Source organism: Odontesthes bonariensis, chromosome 5 (genome assembly GCF_027942865.1).
Source record: "Odontesthes bonariensis isolate fOdoBon6 chromosome 5, fOdoBon6.hap1, whole genome shotgun sequence".
In the NCBI taxonomy this organism is placed as follows: Eukaryota; Metazoa; Chordata; class Actinopteri; order Atheriniformes; family Atherinopsidae; genus Odontesthes; species Odontesthes bonariensis.
In genome coordinates, this window is record NC_134510.1 from 26,145,424 (window position 1) to 26,162,292 (window position 16,869).

The following is a 16,869-nucleotide window of genomic DNA, read 5'->3' on the forward strand; positions in this document are numbered from 1 at the left end:
TAAGTTTATTAAGCCTGCTGGTGTCACCGGCTCTGACGTGAGAATGATTTGATTTATATCAGTTCATATAACATCCAACACCACAGGTTTCATGAATGTAGACGCACACACCCACAGAAAGATGGACTTTTTTTTTTTGCATTTTCTTTATTTTTCCACAAAAGTTTATGATAATTTACAAAAACAAAACAAAAAAAACTATTTGCATTAAATACAGATGACTGAGAAAGATAATGAGAGTTTTCAATAACCTCCTTTTATAATGCTTTTATTTATTTATTTATTTTTTTAAGCCTTTCTCTTTCACCAGGTAAGGAAACAAAATGACCTGATGTGTGCTAAAACGCATCAAGCTCTCCTTGAAATACTGTCAAAGGTAAAACCCCACCAGCAGCCCTTTCTGCCCTGTACAAAGGTTTTCTTCCACCATGTTGTATATCAAAACTAATATAGAGAATTAAAGTGGTGCGAAGCATTACAAACAGCCTTGACTCTTTATTTCAGTCTCATACGTCTCCTCTCATTCTCTCTCTGAGTCTTTCTCCACTCTTTTGTCCCTCCCTCAGGCGCCGTACACGCTCTCGTTACTGTAGGTCATGTAAAGAAACAGGTCTTCGTCATGGTGCTCCTGCAACAAAACAAGAACAGAACAATCCATAATTTAGCATGAAAAGAGTAACTAATGGATGAACAGACCAGCCACGCCAATCACGAAAACTGCCCCAACAGAGAAAGAGCTTCTATTCAAGTGAGATTAAATCTAGTCAGCAGTCAATCAAAAGACTGCCTCGTGTGATTAAATACATGCTGGCTCATCTGACCCTAATCAACCTAAAAATGTATCTTTTTCAGATGTCTGACTGCTGCTTTTAACGTCACCAAGTATGAAAGTAGGACTGAGATGGCCAGTTTTTCAAAATTAAGAGAAAAGTGAAGCAACACTGTGAGCAGTCTGCGTAAAAACATCCAAGTCTTTATTATGACATCTTAAACAGGAAGTGTTTCTGTGTCGATGTAAGCAGCTGTAAACAGACAAACTAAGAGAAAGACAGTAGTCTCCGCGTTTGTACTCCTGGTGGTTGTGTGTGTGTGCCACGGGGAGGATCTGCATGTGAACATATGTGTGGACAGGTGCAGATGCCGTTACCTCATATACTGCAGAGAGAGGGAAGCTGGATGGGGGAAGAGAGTTGTTGACAAAGAAGAAGAGCGCCTCTTCCGGTCTCAGAGACACACGCTGACGGATCAGGAAGCACAACTGGCCGACTAAAAGAAAGAAAAGAAAAAAAGGGAAGGGGGGAGATAAACGGAACAAGATGGTCATTAAGGGTCACTTACAGTAGTTGTGTTTCATGTGAAAAGAACAGAAAGGAAAAGAATAATTATCGGAGGAGAGGTCAGCGATGAGCCAGCGTATGTCTATACATTTTGAGAATTAGGGAAAAACCAAGACTAAAACAATTCAGACAGATTGGTGCAGAAATGTTGGTTTTTATGTGTATATTGGTTGATCGTTCAGAAAAAAAAAAAACCTGCTGTGCAGAAATGCTTAAATTGCCTTGAAGTAACTCTAAAGGTCTTTCCATTAAATATACATTTTTTTGTCCACTGGAGAGCACAGACGAGTCCAACACCCTGCTTAGTATGTAAGTAAATACTTTCTGATGATGTATTGCTGTTCTGATGATTGTTTTCTACCAAAAAAAAAAAAAGATGTTTTGATGTCTGAATCACACGTTTGTGACTCTCACCTGTTAAATCTGAGGGCACTAAGTATTTCTTCTTGTCCAGGTCAGGAGCTCGTGATCTCGGGGCCCTCTCCACAATGATCTGGAACAGAAAAACACCCAAGAGCAAAAGCCATAATTAGCAAAAACACAGAAATGGTCGTTTAACTGGTCAAATCAAACCAATAAACACGTTTGCAGGAATTATTTCAAAAAGCTGTTTAGGAAATGTGGTCATCTATAAGCATACGAGCATAATCATCAAAAAATACTCCTTTAGTTTAATTAATTACTTAATCATTGACCCCCCCCCCCCCCCCCCCCGTGAAATCTCTAACTGTAAATATGTCGTCATCAACAACAAAGAACCACTTGTCATACTGACCGGTATCTTGTCAGGATGCTTGGCCCGGACTCTCTCTCCCTCTGCTCTCCTCACCTCTAGCGGTACTGAGCGCTGATACTGACTGCTCATCTGAAAACAACGAGAGGAGACATGAAGTCTCTCACAATGGCTTCATTTACTGCACAGACAAAGGAGAAAGAGCGCTGTCTGACTTCACCAACCAGTGCATGTAAACAAGTCATACAGACAGGCTGAAGAGCAATTCATTATGAGATGAAATGCGACTGTCTTTTATTCAACTGTCAAGCAGATCTCATATTCAGCTGGAACAGTATGGCATTTATTACATCGTAATGCAGATAATATACGCTTAAAAGCATACACACCTCTATATGTGTGGCTGTGTTCAGACTTTGTGAGCAGATCAATGAGTTGTATTGCTTTCTGGGTTAATGTGAATGGAAGAGATGCCTACATTTATTACTATTGTTGCTTTATAATTGTTTTAGGATTAAAGGTGGGTCAGTTTTAATCATTGAAAAAACACAATTTGATGAGAATCAATTTTAATATATAGAGATAGATGCATCCTATGAGAATTTTTGACTTGTAAGCCAAAAGGCAAACAAAAAATAATATTTTTACTTATTTGGCAATTGTGAACAACATTTTTTCTAGTTGGGACAGCCATTATATTTCAAGTCGAGCTGAATATTTTTGACTCAATTTGAAGGTTCATCATTCAGAAGAAAAAGAGGTGTTACGATAACTGATCACATGACGGAGCTCAGTCACTTTTACATTCAGTACATTCTGTCCTACGAATGTAAGACAATGAAACCCCAGCTTCTGAAATCATATGTTTTGGTGTTTTTGACGTAAGAAATGTCACCAAAGATTGTATATCTTCATGTTTTGGATCGTTGGTTCAAAAATAAACAAAGATATGTGTGCAATTTACGATTGGCTTGGCAAAGCCATAATGGGATTTTTCACCATATTTTACGTTTCAAACACTAAAACCCTTCCGAAAGGGAAAGAAAACATCTGCACAGCACAGTACAGATCGTGGATTACGACTTAAATGCATGACCATACAGTAAGAAACGCAGTGGGGTCGAGTAAACAACGACTTGGATGTCGGAAAAGATTGAAGGTTAAAAACAATCATTCACGTCAATATCTGTTGGTCTGACACAACTGACAACAGAATACGTCCCGACTTTTATCTGAATGTCATCATTTCGGTCAGGATGACACTCGTCCAGGTTCGCTGAGTCCATCCTGAAGTTAGGCCACGTCACTCTTCACAACAACACTGCGATCGGGTAACTTGATGTCTAAATAAACTTGCCCTCAAAGAGGCCAAACCGCTGATAAGAACCGTTTGTATTCAACCAAACACTAAAAATCTTCAAAACAAAATTTTACTATCGCATTTTATCTCAAGTGGGCGGAATCAGATGTTTTTAGCGCTCGTGCCAAAGGTAATGCTAACAGCTGTAGCTAACGAATCTGCGAGACGTTTCTGTTCACATACCTTTAAAAGACAAAAACCCAGTTTCACTCAAAACAAGACGAATCCAAACACACTGCAATGGTCCCTTGTACAGTGTAATTTTTCTCAAAAGAATGACTGGGATGATCGTTTTGAGATCAAAACCCACTTAAAACGTGCAGGAATGAGGTGGCTTTCAAAGATGTCGACTGCTCTACTTATTCTGCGGATCAAAAACAACAACAAACCCGGCAACGCCCACCTACCGCAAATGTAGCCAATCAGAGACGAGAAACATACATTGACAGCTGCGTCTGTCCATTGGAAACAAAACTTTGGCAGGATACCTTGCACTTATTGCGTAAATCTGACTGTCAATCCTCAGCTGTCACAGCCCCGTTTTCCTTTAGTGGGTACAAATAACCAATGGCATGGCTTGGAAACTGGGCCAGAAAGACAGTGGGCTCACCCCTACTGCCACGCCTCGGCCAAGCTACGTGCGTGGTGTGCATTGCATGGCTTTTTTTCTCTCCATCTGAACAGTTCGTTTTGTTCAGTATACAGCCCCAGCAGACACATGCCACAAATATCAAATAATTTTACCCAAAACCTCTTTGCGAACGTGCAAAATCCCCCTGCAGCACTTAGGCTTGTTGTTTGATTGTAAATGAACTCAATTGATTTAAGAATGAAAGAAAACAGCAACAAATTCAATGTCAAAGTCTGTGTAATGATCAAATGTTCTTTTATTCCTCAAATCTAAATGTATTGAAATGTCTTCTGTATATCCCGTGAGGCTATGTACATCTTTGAACCGTCTTGAAAACTGCATGCGTGCAGGGACCCACATTTTAAAACACAACTTACATCATACATTTTCCTTATACACAACATATCATTTTCCAAAAATAATATTTCTTGGAAAAAGGAAATTTCCCTTAGAAAATATTTTTCTTAAAACACAAATCTATGCATGTACCATAGTACACTATTGTTTGTAATGGACTTTACATTGAAATTAATAGTCACACATTGTTCTTAATGGCTCCATGCACTGCTCTGCGAACAGTCATTATTCCAAAGAGTGAAAGTAGCAAGACCCCAGTGCTACACTGGGATGCATCCTTGCAGCTTTTTGTCAGCTCCTACACCCAGGTGAACAATTCTTTAACAGTAATGTCACTGAGCATCCATCGTCCGGTTTCTGGTAAGTAGGAGCACACAGCTAGCACACAGCTGAGAAAGTTGTTTGCGGTACACTGAGGACGTCCTTCTGCTTCGTCCCATCCTGAGCATTTTGCTCAGACAGCGGCTGTTGCCGTTGTCAGTTTGAGTGCATCTGAAAGGTTGCGTTGTCTGACCCTGGAGCTGCTTATGTTTTCCAAATGGGACTTGGGCACCCATCCACGATGCCGGTCAGAAAGTTTGGTTCCCTCAACCCAATCTGGGAAGAAGAGAGAATCCAACACAAAGAACTGAGTGCTTAATGTCAGCTAATATATGTGGCTGCCCACATGAATAACATTTTCTGCATGGCAATTATAGAAAAAACAAAAGTATGATCGTCTTACTGTCGCTGCTGTCTTGATGCACGAGAATAACATCAGCTTTTTCTAAAGACAGCTCATCTGGCTGCTGGGCAACAAAAGCTCGAATACACTGCATCTGTGCAAAATCTGGATGAAAAAGAGAGAAAGGATACAAAACTTTAGAGGCAGACAGGTACAGTCACAAAAAAGTGTGAAGAAGTGAGACCACTGCTGATTTTCCAAAGAAAAAGGATGATATTGAAATGGCAAATGATTTCTTAATTAAATTCATCTCCAGGTCACAAATTGTTGCCACCATAAATGGAAAAGTTCACCCTGCCTTCATCAGCAACGTGCAAATTTTTGGTGGAAAGCAAGTAAACCACGGGTATAGCAAATGACAGTAACGATGCTCTATAAACCTGTGAGTCTTCAGTGAGCTCAACAAACCAACAGGTTACTAAAAATAGATAACTAAATATCATGAAATGTCTGTCATGGGGAAAAAGTCCACCACCAGCAGTCCAATCCTTTCTGGAACAAATGCTTAACAGTGTACATGATAGAGGACGGTAATAAGAAAAATGTTTCACTTTCACACACAGTATTGTCGCATGACTGTAGCTCAGCTTATGTAGCTGTTGTTGCTTGAACTTTGGGCACCGCATGCATAAACATCCATCATACAAATACATGGAATCCAACAGTGAAGCTTTCAGCAGCTCAGTTCATGTTTATCAGTAAGTCATGCCAAATCCTGTAACTGTTAAACAGCGGCAGGCTTTAATTAATGAGTCTTTACTGTTTGGTTCGAGAGATTTTTCCAGCTTTGGTTTTATTCATGTAATCAGCAATCAGCATGCCGCCATTACGCTTATACACGCTCTGCCATTTTACTTGAGTATCCAAAATGTGAGTGTGTCTTCTTATGCAAATATTCTGCTAATTTTGTGTCACCTCATGTTATTAACAGTTCAATGCTCACTATTAGCGAGGTGTGCAGTTGATTAAAGTAATTGTGATTAATAAATAATAATGATACTATTTCACAACTCTCAATTGTTTACCTTGTGCTGCAGAAAAATCTGTTGCAGTATGGGGCCTGGAAAGGGCTGAAATCCAACGTAGCTTATGACTCCTGGTGCAAAAAGATGAATGAATGATCTCCCATATGCAATTTTAATGATGTGGCAACCAATGCACTCTCCACTCTCTCAGTGTCTTACTGTGTGTCAGTTCGTAGCAGCAGGGCTTTTTGTGAAATGTACAAGCGAAACAGGTTCTTCTGTAAGGAGTGAAGTTTGACACGGCAGTTCTCTACGCGCAGTTCTGATACAGGAGAGTGATCGATTACAGTGAATCTTCCCCCTCTGGAGACAGCAGGCAGGAAAAGCATAAATGATAAGTGAGGGACAGAGAGAAAGATTATGATAAGACTAAAGAGATGATGACAATAAACAACAGATATGATGAGGACATGGTGATGAAAGAGAGGCCAGCTCGCTGGTGATGGATTATAACGACATTATATAAACAACATGTTTGTAGACTCACTCTTTTTGTAGTGAGACCAACAAGTAGTCATTGAAGAGATGCCAGTAAAGATTTCTCTCCGTGTCCTTTAGAGAGAAATCCATCAGTTCAGTGACGAGACCTTCTCGTACCAACCTCCGAGACTGACTGATCAGAGGAAGAGTCTGGAAGAGAAAGCAGAAGCTTAACCTGCTGGAACATTATCATTTCTGAGCGTAAAAGTCAGTTTGTCTTTACTGAAATGGTAGTTTTTACTCAAGGTCCACTTACTATACCGGAGCTCTCAAACCACACCTCATTGAGTTTAATCAACTTTCTATCCTTGATTTGGTTGTAGCCATGGTTGCCATGTGACCGGTAGCTTTTTACACTAAGGTCACATAATACCGTCTGGACTATCTTATTGTAGACTGAGCTAACCCTGTGTTAGAGAAGACCCTTACACTGCTAAAAGCTCAACTGACTCTCGGGGGAATTTAAAAAAAAAAAAAGAAGCTTTCTTTTGACTTAAAACTTTTGTTGAAATCAAACCCATAATCTTAAACTATACTGATATTCCATGACAGAGCAAAAACATGCAAACATCAATAAATTACATGTTCAAAGAAAATACCTATGTTAATGAATAGATGCACTAAAAATGCCATTTGGTTATTTTCTTTACAGCCATTTACAGTTTGAACAGTTTCCACATTACTTACCCTGCACTCAAAGTCCACTTTAGCACTGAGAGAGACCAGAGACTCTATGCTTTTCATCTGAGTGATGCTGTCATTACTCTCTTGAATCAGCTTGAGAAGAAAAGAGATGAAGAGATGTTTGTTGTAAAGCACTCCAAGATATCCACAAGTTTTCATCAGTAATGTGAAGTACCGTTATCCTGTGTTAAAAGGGGAAGATGCTGTACCTTCTCTAGATGTTTTAAAGCTTTGATGGCCTGCGCCGCCTCTGCTGTACCAGGAGTTGTTCTTTTCACAATATTCTGAACAGAAAAAGTTTGTCTCAGTTCAAAGGGTAAAGGAATGAATAGGTTATAACCACCAATTGGAGCTTTTCAGTGAGTTTTCATGCACACCTGCACCAGTAGTTTTAGTCTTGTGATCCTTTGGAAGGGAAGCACGAGGAAAGAACGCAGGGGAAGTCTCTGACAAACCGGACTCCTCTCCAACTTCGCCACAATCCGCTTGAATTCTTGATTCTCATTCCTGATTTTTTTTTTTAAACAAACAAACAAACAAACAGGAAAATTGACAATAGATTAAGTTTCATTCATTTTTAAATTATTTTAATGCAATAAAATGTTATCATTGAGAGACTCGAGTTAGTATATCCTGTTGGAGCTCACTATAGATTCTATATTAACAAAAACATCCTTCCAACAGAGAAAAGTCTAAACTTGATTGAGATCCTTACATGAGTCTCTGGTAGGTGGCATCTTGATACGACTGGTTGGTGAGGTAGGGCACATAAACCATCCTGAAGCGCTGACAGTGCCGAGCAATAATGTCACAGACAGTAAAGTTTATGATGTCCGATTCCACCCGCTCCTCCAGCTTTGTCAAAAAACTAAAACCAAATTCATAAAGAACAACTTCAAACTTAATGCTGCTGCAAAATTTTGCTTCACCAGCAAAGCACAAACAGGTTTCACAACCACTTGATGTGTGTTTCGTGTAGACAGATAAATGTATCCAATTGTAAATGTAGAGCCAGCTAAAATGGCTGGAAAAAAAAAAACTTGCTCTAATGATGTCTAACAGTTCTTACCTGTGGCTGATGGCACGGACGTCAGCCAACCGGGAGAACAGCCAGTTTCTATCCTGAGTGGCCAAAAGGGCCCCCAGCTGTTTGGACTTGACAAAGTGCTCAACAACTATGTCCAAACTCCGGCAGTAGGAAGCCTCTGAGGTCACCACTTCAAATCTAACCTTTATGGCGAAATCAAAAAAAGAGAGAACAAGTGAAAACTTGAGAGTAAATTATAGCGTACACGCACAGAGTTGTCGGTTTACTAGAGGCTGGGCGATTTCCAACAAGTGTGATTTCACAATACATGGAAGCGTTCCCACTCTGACACAAGGTTTTCAATTTCCAGATAAAAAAATCCACAACAACAAGAGAGAGTCACGGCTTTATAGAGAAGATTGCATAAACTTCTTCCATTGTTGAGATGATTCATAGCCATTTCCCATTAATGGTAGTTATACCGAACACCAGAGAAGCTTCTGATGTAAAACAAAGTACGAAACAGTCCAGTCCTTTTTTTTGACAAAAAGCTTGCACCATGGGGTTGAATCTCCAAATCATAAACACTCCAATTTCCGTCGATCATATTTTGCCTATCCAGAAACAGTAGTTTGTGGAGGAGTTCAGAAGTGCTGGCAGGAGGGAAACTTAGCCATCAGGAATTCAACTGCCTGTATTATTCCACTAAATATCAATGTGCCAGGAATCTATTTCCAGTAAATTTCCAGAGAGTAAGGTATGCATCTTCACACTGATTATTAACCAGTTTAAGATAAAGATCTGTCAAAGATAATAAAGAAAGTAAAACCAAGAAGAAATCATGAGACAACTATCAATTGAGTAACTGCCAGGGAAATTCTCCTATATTTAACTTCAGAGCAAGTGATGTCTTGTTTACTTTGCAAAGACAAAACAATGTTAATTATTTTTGTCAGACTGAAACTAGCTCAAGACTCCTGCTTTAGTAAAAATGTACAAGACTCAGAGGGAACAAGTGTTAACTCGTGCTGCTATGTGATGATTCTTAGGGGGACCACACTTTCATATATGCAGTGACTACAGATAATTATGCGCAGAAAGTTACCTCCTGCAATCGCCACTCATCTTCTCCAAGCTCCTCCAGTTCAGCACTATTCCTGACAGCCGGCAGTTCCCTCCACAATGTGGCCGACTGTGTGAGGGAGATGGACAGACGTGGAGAGGAAGGCCTGCCTTCATTCTTGGGGGGCTCTGGGAGAGGCAAGCTTGTACAACTAATGACGGAGCCTTTGCGGGACCAGGAGTGGGGGTGTGGGACTGAGGGGAGGGGAGGAAGTGGTCTGCGGGCTGGAGGAGGTGAGGGGACAGGCGAGCGAGCAGGAGACGGGGTGTTCTCCTCACACACAGACAGGACATCAGAGCGAGACTGACGCAGGATCTCAAAGTTCTGTGCCGCCTCGCTGTACTGCTGGTAGAGTGGGGAGGCATCTGATGGAAGGAGAGGAAGTGAGACAAACAAAGGGGGGGGCAGCAGGACGGTAGATAGAGAAAAAAAAATGTGTTGAAACGTACAGGAAGCAAAAGAAGTAAGACAGATAGAGACAGAAGAGCGTCAGCCACCAGGAGTTGTTTGCGTTAAAGCATTCCTTTTGCACATACTTGTCGGAATGCAAAGTCAGAGCAGCAGCTGTTTTCCCCACGAGTTTGTAAAAATGAGAACTTGCAGGAACCTGTCTGTGGCTTGCACAGACACACGGATACAATTCACACAAGCACACTCCTTTCCCATTTTTTGCAATAGCCATGTGAGGGAAAAACTACAGCCATTTTAGATTAAGTTTAAATGAGTTTCTAAATGGTGAAAATCAGCAGTAAACAGACAGATTTTCTTTTATTTGTGTATGTTGTTGAAATCGGAGCCTGAAGTGAGTCTGGAGTAAACAGTTACTGAGCTGGTATTTACACAGAAATGAATCACATGCACTGAAGGGAAATGCTTGACCACGTCATGCTTTTCCCGTCTGCAGTCAGAGCAGATATGATCAGAAGACACGACATTTTGTCCACTCAGTCTTTTCTAATCACTAATCTTCAGATGTAGTCTGAACAGTTATTGACAGTGATGAAAACTAAACTTGCAAAAGCAACAATGTGCACCAACACACTTTGACTTTGAGGAACGTAAGAAAATCAAAAGCTGGAACACATGTACTCACTGAAAATTTTTGAATTCCTCTTCCGTCTTTCGATCGTGTCCAAAACATTCCTACAGGTGACAAGAGAAGGAAAACTTATGTATACATTTAAGGTGCTCTAAAAAGACTTTTTGAAACCTGATTGAAACTCCTTTTTTTCGTGTAAAACATTGCCAGTAATGTCCCGAAAACAAGTTTTTATACATTTAAATTTTGAGTGACACTTTAAAAACACAATTACTGTCACTCTCGGGATTAAATCAAAACAGCCTTTATCATCAGGGAAATCTAATATTTAAAAACCTTGAAAGAATTTGTAAAATCCTTGTCTCAGGTTTAATCAAAATGTCATTTTTAAAAGATTGTTTCACTCACCTGAGCTCCACTTCTCCCCAACTTTTGCTCCGATCGTCCTCATCATCTGGAATTAAAAAGTAATCATTCGTGGAAACATTATACAAAAGCATGTCCCTACTCACTATACGTTGATAAACTTAGTTGTTAAAAATAAGGCAAATGAAAAACGCAAAAAAATAAATTAAACGGGTAATGAATCAAGTAAATATTAGTTAAATTAGTACGATAAGAATTAGAGAAGATATTATAGTGTTTGTAAGACTCGTGCTTCTCGTGTTGTCTCAAAACAGGATCGACACCAGCCTTTTAACTCACACCCCTGGTTTTTCCTTGCTTTCTCCACCTCATATGGTTTCCACCCACCACCTGCAACCGCAACACTGTGACGCACTTTCCACTTTAGTTGATGCACTTTTCAGATCATTGCACTGTTAATGTCAAGTTACTGATGACTACTTCATTATGCAATTTCCAAGTTAGAAGCTGACAGAAAAAAAGTGGAGGCTAAGACCATTTGGACTGAAAAAAAAAAAAAAAAAACAGAAGAAATGACAGACTGTGATTAAAGAATAAAAAAGTAAATAAAATTTTCTTTTTTAAAAATCACATAGAGTGCCATTTAGTAATTTCATTGCAAGAGTTTTTCTTACATGGGCAATCGAGTCTGAGATGTCAGTCTGATTTGTTCATTAGATTAATCTCCAATGCTGACTGATTAGAAAAGAGACAGGAGTTGAAAGAAGGGAGGTGATTTTGCAGCTTTCTAAAGAAACGGACTGCTTTGATCAGTTAGCCACCGTTTCCACAGTCGGTCCCCTGCCTTTACCTGTTGTTGAGAATACTCTGGGTCTGCGATCCCTTCCAACACCTTCCTCTTCTTCCACTTCCTCAAGCTCTCCGTGTCTTCTCTCAGTGGTTTTACGAATTCCCCTTCTCCGTAAGCGAGCTTCAGGACCCAAATCCCGAAAACTGCAGGAGCTTTTCACAGTCACCTTTTTCCTTTCAGCTAACCCCTCTCCCTTTCTGTTATCCACCTCAGCTTCTACCATCACCTCCTCCACCTCCACTGCAGTACCCCTCTCTTCAAACTCCTCTTCCTGCCTTTCTTCTTCACCTTGACCCATTTCGACTTCCACCTCTTGGATCATACCCTCTTTGGAGGGGATGAGGAGGTTAGACTCAAAGTCAAAATTAAGAATGGGGCAGCTGTTAGGCTTGTACAGCGTGTTGCTCACACTTAAATACATCTGCACTTCTTTTTCTCTTTCTGTTAACTCAACCGTATCGGCTTTTTCTAACTGAACTTGACCAGAAGCCTCAGTTTCTTGGTCCACAGTGTGATCTTTCTTCCCTCCTGTGTTTATCAGTATGTCATGAGTGTGTGTTACAACATGCATAGCTTTGACCTGGTCTGCATGCATGTCGGCTTGGTTCTGCCCCATACCTCTAAATTCCTCCATCAGGTCTTCTTCCTGCACCCCTGGCTCTGGGGGCTTCTCATCTTTGGTCAGTGTGACAACAGGCACTTCCACAGTACTTTGTGCAACCTTCTCTTGTTGCTTGTTTTCCTCAGACTGGTTGTCCTCTTGAGCGTCTGAGTTTGATTCATCATTCGCCTGTTCTTCTGACTTTCCCAGGATCTCACGCACCACATCTTTAGCCCATTTAAGGTGGGGTGCCTGGGAACGGCGCTTGGGCTCCTCAGACATGCTCCAAGCCCCACTCATTCGGATCCGAATGGCCTCCAGCTCCTCTGGACTCATTGCCTCAGTGTTAAGCTGATTCAAGAAAGGTTGAATTTTCTCCAAATTTTCCATTGAACCAAGATCAGCATAGGGATTGCCTGAGACCGGAGTTTGCTTGCATTGTATTCCTGCGAGTTCTTTATTCTGCTCTCTCCATTCTTTGAGCAGTCTTTCAGTCTGTGAGTCTCTTTTAATTATTCCTGTTTCTATAGGTAGGGGCTCCAATTTGCTCTTCATCCCATCTTCAGATTCAGTACCTCGAAGCACTGGAGGCGCTCTGTGTTGGATATTCCCCTCAGCTGTGTTTCCTGGGGCAAGTATCTCCTCCCTCAGTGTGTAATGGTCCTCTTCTGAGTCTTGATTATAAATAACTGGTTGGTCATCGTTTCTTTTCGGTGTCAGAGGCAGCTCATCCGGAGGTTTATGCGTGTGGTCATCACTACTGTGATTCTGAGTTTCTAAATTTGGGCTCTCCCTTTCCGCTCCTCCCCTCTCATCACCTTGTGACAGTGACATCTCACCGTTTTCTGACCGGGAAAGAGTTTGCCCAATCACACAGAAAACGTACTTTGACTTATTTTCCCCCTCTTGTTCCTCTTCATCAACTGATTCCTCTTTCCCTACTGTCCATACTTCTTCCCTCTCCTTTTCTCCTTCACATCCCTTGAAGCCAGCAGGTGTGGGGTCTTTAAAAGTAGGTCCACCTTCCCAGATTTCCTGACAGTCCTTAAACTCATCTTCATCATCTCTCCTCTCATCCTCCTCATCTCCACCACTGGATGGGGTCACAAAGCCATCCTCTTCTGACAGCATTCTCCCTTTGTCTTGCTTCCACCCGGCCTCACTTCCTCCTTCACTCCTGGAGCGTGCCCAGTTATCGCTCCCACCCTCTTCCTCTCTGTCACTCTCTTCAGTGTTATCTGTCAGGTTCTCTCCCTCTGCGTTCCTCTGTTGGCTGCCCACTATCCCTCCATCACTGTCAGACAGATGTGCCTTTCCTCTCTTATCTCCCTTTCTCCAGATTTCACCCTCTCCATCTGCACCTACTCCCTCTGAGTATCCCCTGAACTCATTTCTCCCTCCACGCCTGCCTTGATGACTGCTTTGGTCAAAGTACCTCTCATCTGGTTCCTCTTTCACTCGCCGCCCATCTCTTCCCCAATGTGCCTGTGACTCCATATCCTTCTCCTCTTCACTCCTCCCCTCTTTCCGCCTTGTCTGCCTCTCTCTGTCTTCATATTCATCTATACTATTCTTGCCCCTCTGTGGCTCTAACCACATCCTTCTCTGCTCTGGTGTACTTCCTATCATTTTTCTTCTATCTCTCTCCTTCCTCTCGCTTGTTATTTGCCGCCTCTCACTTCTCTCAGGGTGCCTTCGTCCTTCTTTGCTTCTTTGTCTTTCACCTTTCCCCTCTCTCTTTGTTTCCCTCTCCTCACAACTGTCTCTGTCCCTTCTATATTTTGTCTCACTGTCCAAATCGCTGCTCCACTCTCCGCTGCTCTGGGACTGTGGCAGCACCCTTGGAGCCGAATCACTCAAGGATCTGCTGTCTCTGCCTGTTGCATCTTCCCGTCTTTCCTTTTTTTCTCGGCCTCTTCTCTCCTCTCTATACTTATCATCCTCTCTCCTATCATTCTTCAAGCCCCTCCCACTTTCCTTCCACCTTTCCTCTCGTCTGTCTGGGTGTCTTGCTTCTCTCCTGTCAGCCTCTCTGTACCTTTCCCCTCTGTTCCCCTCTCCTCCACCTCTCCTATATTTATCCACTTTTCTTTCCCTGTATCTCTGTTCATCTCGATCTCTCTCACTTGCCATTTTGCCCCTACTGTCCCCCTCACTTCTGCTGAGTTGATCTAGCAACTCATTCTCCCTCCTCAGCTCCCTCTCATCACCGTCTCCTTCACTTCTCGCATCCCTCCTTCCCTCCCTCTTCTCTCCCCTCTCCTTTCTATCTGAGTAGATGTCTCTGTCTGGTCTCCTGTGTGGGGAATTCATTCTGGCCTCCCTCTCCTCCGTGTTAGATCTTGGCTTTTCTCTTTTTCTAGCTGTATCTCTGTCCCTCGTGTCCCACGATTCAACCCCTTCTCCTGTCCTGTCCTGAAGCTGACCACCAAGTGCCTTATATCTCTCCCTCTGTCGTGATCTCTCATCATCTGCAGGTCTTCCTCCACGGTTTCTCCATTCTTCCTTTTCCCTGATCTCATCCCGTTCTCTGTACCTGTGTCTTTCTCTCTCCCATTCCTCCATCTCTTCTCTTCTGGGCCGACCTCTCGGCCTCATTTCACTTCTTTCTTCAACTATCTCAGCAGAGGACATCCTTCTCCTGTCAGAGTCAGTTTCACCTTTTATCATTCTGGGAAACGTGTCACCTTTCTTTTTCCCCTTTTTTGCGTCCCGCTCAATCTCCTTCTCCATGTTTGACAGCGGCCTCCAGTTTTTGCCTCTGTCATCCTCTTGCCTTCTTTCTCTTTCTCTCCGCTCTCTTTCTCCCTCTCGAAGCCTGGGAGTAGGAGTTCGGTCTCTCTCGTATCGCTCCAGAGTGTCCATTTCTCTATATCTGGCTTTGTCTCTCATTTTCTCTGTTTCAATCTCCCTCCTCCAGTTTTCTTCTCGTTTGTTATCCCTCTCTTGTTCCAGTGAAGCAATCCCTTTGGACCTGGAGCTTGTATCTTTGGAAATTTTTCCACCCAACTGGATCTTGTGATCACCCATGTTTAAGTTAGATAAAGTGTCAAAGAGCGTATGGCCGGGCCTTTTAGTCTCCATAGTACCATAATTGGAAGAACCTAGAAGAGGAGAACATTTGTCAATTTAGCAGAATGAGTCATCATATAATAAATCATCAGGGACAAATTATTAGCTTGTAGGTCAAATCACACAATGAGGAAGCCTACTGACTATAAACAAACAAAAAGATGTTAGTGATTATCAATGGAAGGTTAGTCATTTGCAAAGCTGCTATACATTAAGGTAATTTTACTTTTACCCTTTAAAAAGAAATAATCCAACGATGTATTCTGACTGTATTTCCAAATTTAGAACTGTTGCAGTTTTACCTCCAAGCTAAAAACTGAGTGAAAGCAACTCTAACAGTTGAAAAGTGAGAGGGAGCAAGAGAAAAGGTGGCACCCTCTTCCAATTCTTTAAGAATGCAGCACTGACCTGCTAAAGGCAGCATACCAAAAGAAGTCTTTCAGAAAGCAGAGGCCTGTGACACATAGGCAAGGCATGTAGCATGCACTGCTGAACAAGATCTAAATCTGTGATTAAGTCAGAGGCAACTTACAGAAGTTAAGAATTACACAGCAACTCACCTGAAGTTGTACACCGGGGAGATCTGGTCGCCCCCTGCTCCAGCTCAGCTCAGCTCAGCTCAGCTCAAAAGCATGGGATTGCACAACACTGAAAAAGCCATTTCTTGTGTTGACATCGTTTGAGTGACACAGCAAACGTACTCCTCGTTTTTCAAATAAATCACCGGCGTCCTTTTCTTTCTCTTTCAGTCCTTCAATTCTCGTGTAAAGTTCATGTTTACGCCTCAGCTTCCCTTGCTTTTCTCTCTTGTTGCTTCTTTCTGTCTCTCCCCACCTCCCCTCCTTCCTCAAATTCCCAAACAAGTCTGAACAGATTGACACTTATCTTTCCCCACCTCTTTCTCTCAGTCCCGTCCTCACAGTCGCTGCTGCTGAACAGGGTGATCTCTCATAAACCAAACAAAAGTCTTGTGAGTTTGTCTACCACTCCTGCCCCCTTTACTGCTCAATTGATTGCCTGTGTGGACCCCCTCTGGCAAAAAAACAGTACACAAATCTCTCCTCTCTCCTGCCCCATTCTTCTCTCACGAAACACAGGAAGTACACCTCCTTGGTCTGTCTCAGTGATTGGCTGATATGGAGTGGCCGGGTGTGTCTGCTCAACACACAGTCAAGGTAAGGGTTGTGATAACACAAGAAGAAAGGGGGGAGGGGAGAAAGAAAGTAAGGACTGAGAGAATAAGGAAAGCTCACCGAGGCCTATAAAAACTTCCCTACATTCCCTTGAGAGGTAGGGCAGAGGAGAGAGAAAGGGAAACACACACTGTTTCTTATGACTGAAAAATTTTAAAAAATTAGGTAATCAATGGAGGAGGACAGCAAGGGAGGAGTAGTGTTCAAGGGTGATAGTGAATGGTTTGTTAAACAATGACTACTGAACTATGTTGATTAAGTACCCAG

General features: G+C 42.0%; 2 protein-coding genes across 4 annotated transcripts; both read right to left on the minus strand.

Annotated features, from left to right (window-relative positions):
* Nucleotides 1–279: 279 nt before the first annotated feature.
* Nucleotides 280–3,809, minus strand: LOC142380159 (gamma-aminobutyric acid receptor-associated protein-like 1). The gene is made up of 5 exons (XM_075465744.1): nucleotides 3,614–3,809; nucleotides 2,113–2,202; nucleotides 1,752–1,830; nucleotides 1,148–1,266; nucleotides 280–628 (listed from the first exon to the last, which is right to left on the minus strand). Exons 2-5 carry the CDS (start codon nucleotides 2,200–2,202, stop codon nucleotides 563–565), a joined length of 354 nt encoding a protein of 117 aa, XP_075321859.1. The 5' UTR covers nucleotides 3,614–3,809; the 3' UTR covers nucleotides 280–562.
* A 490-nt stretch (nucleotides 3,810–4,299) lies between these two features.
* arhgef5 (Rho guanine nucleotide exchange factor (GEF) 5) lies at nucleotides 4,300–16,561 on the minus strand. Of its 3 annotated transcripts, none has more exons than XM_075465746.1 (15): nucleotides 15,970–16,561; nucleotides 11,737–15,441; nucleotides 10,929–10,974; nucleotides 10,575–10,624; nucleotides 9,464–9,846; nucleotides 8,401–8,561; nucleotides 8,047–8,199; nucleotides 7,709–7,838; nucleotides 7,541–7,615; nucleotides 7,335–7,424; nucleotides 6,655–6,797; nucleotides 6,327–6,470; nucleotides 6,168–6,238; nucleotides 5,143–5,247; nucleotides 4,300–5,015 (listed from the first exon to the last, which is right to left on the minus strand). In XM_075465746.1, the coding sequence occupies exons 2-15, from the start codon at nucleotides 15,419–15,421 to the stop codon at nucleotides 4,873–4,875; spliced, it is 5,379 nt and encodes a 1,792-aa protein (XP_075321861.1). In that variant the 5' UTR covers nucleotides 15,422–15,441; nucleotides 15,970–16,561; the 3' UTR covers nucleotides 4,300–4,872. The 3 variants fall into 3 exon arrangements, with proteins under 3 accessions (XP_075321861.1, XP_075321862.1, XP_075321860.1); XM_075465747.1 differs by lacking the exon at nucleotides 15,970–16,561 and adding an exon at nucleotides 15,818–15,866 and having other exon boundaries at nucleotides 12,355–15,441; XM_075465745.1 differs by lacking the exon at nucleotides 15,970–16,561 and adding an exon at nucleotides 15,818–15,866.
* Nucleotides 16,562–16,869: the final 308 nt, after the last annotated feature.

Coding starts and splice junctions, on each gene's coding strand:
- LOC142380159 (XM_075465744.1), bottom strand. CDS start 2,202: ATGAGCAGTCAGTATCAGCGCTCAGTACCGCTAGAGGTGAGGAGAGCA. Junction 1,831..2,112: donor AGCATCCTGACAAGATACCG/GTCAGTATGACA, acceptor TTTCTGTTCCAG/ATCATTGTGGAGAGGGCCCC. Junction 629..1,147: donor CTCTCTCTGCAGTATATGAG/GTAACGGCATCT, acceptor GTTTTGTTGCAG/GAGCACCATGACGAAGACCT.
- arhgef5 (XM_075465745.1), bottom strand. Junction 7,839..8,046: donor GCCACCTACCAGAGACTCAT/GTAAGGATCTCA, acceptor AAAAAAAATCAG/GAATGAGAATCAAGAATTCA. Junction 6,239..6,326: donor CTGCTACGAACTGACACACA/GTAAGACACTGA, acceptor TTTTTGCACCAG/GAGTCATAAGCTACGTTGGA.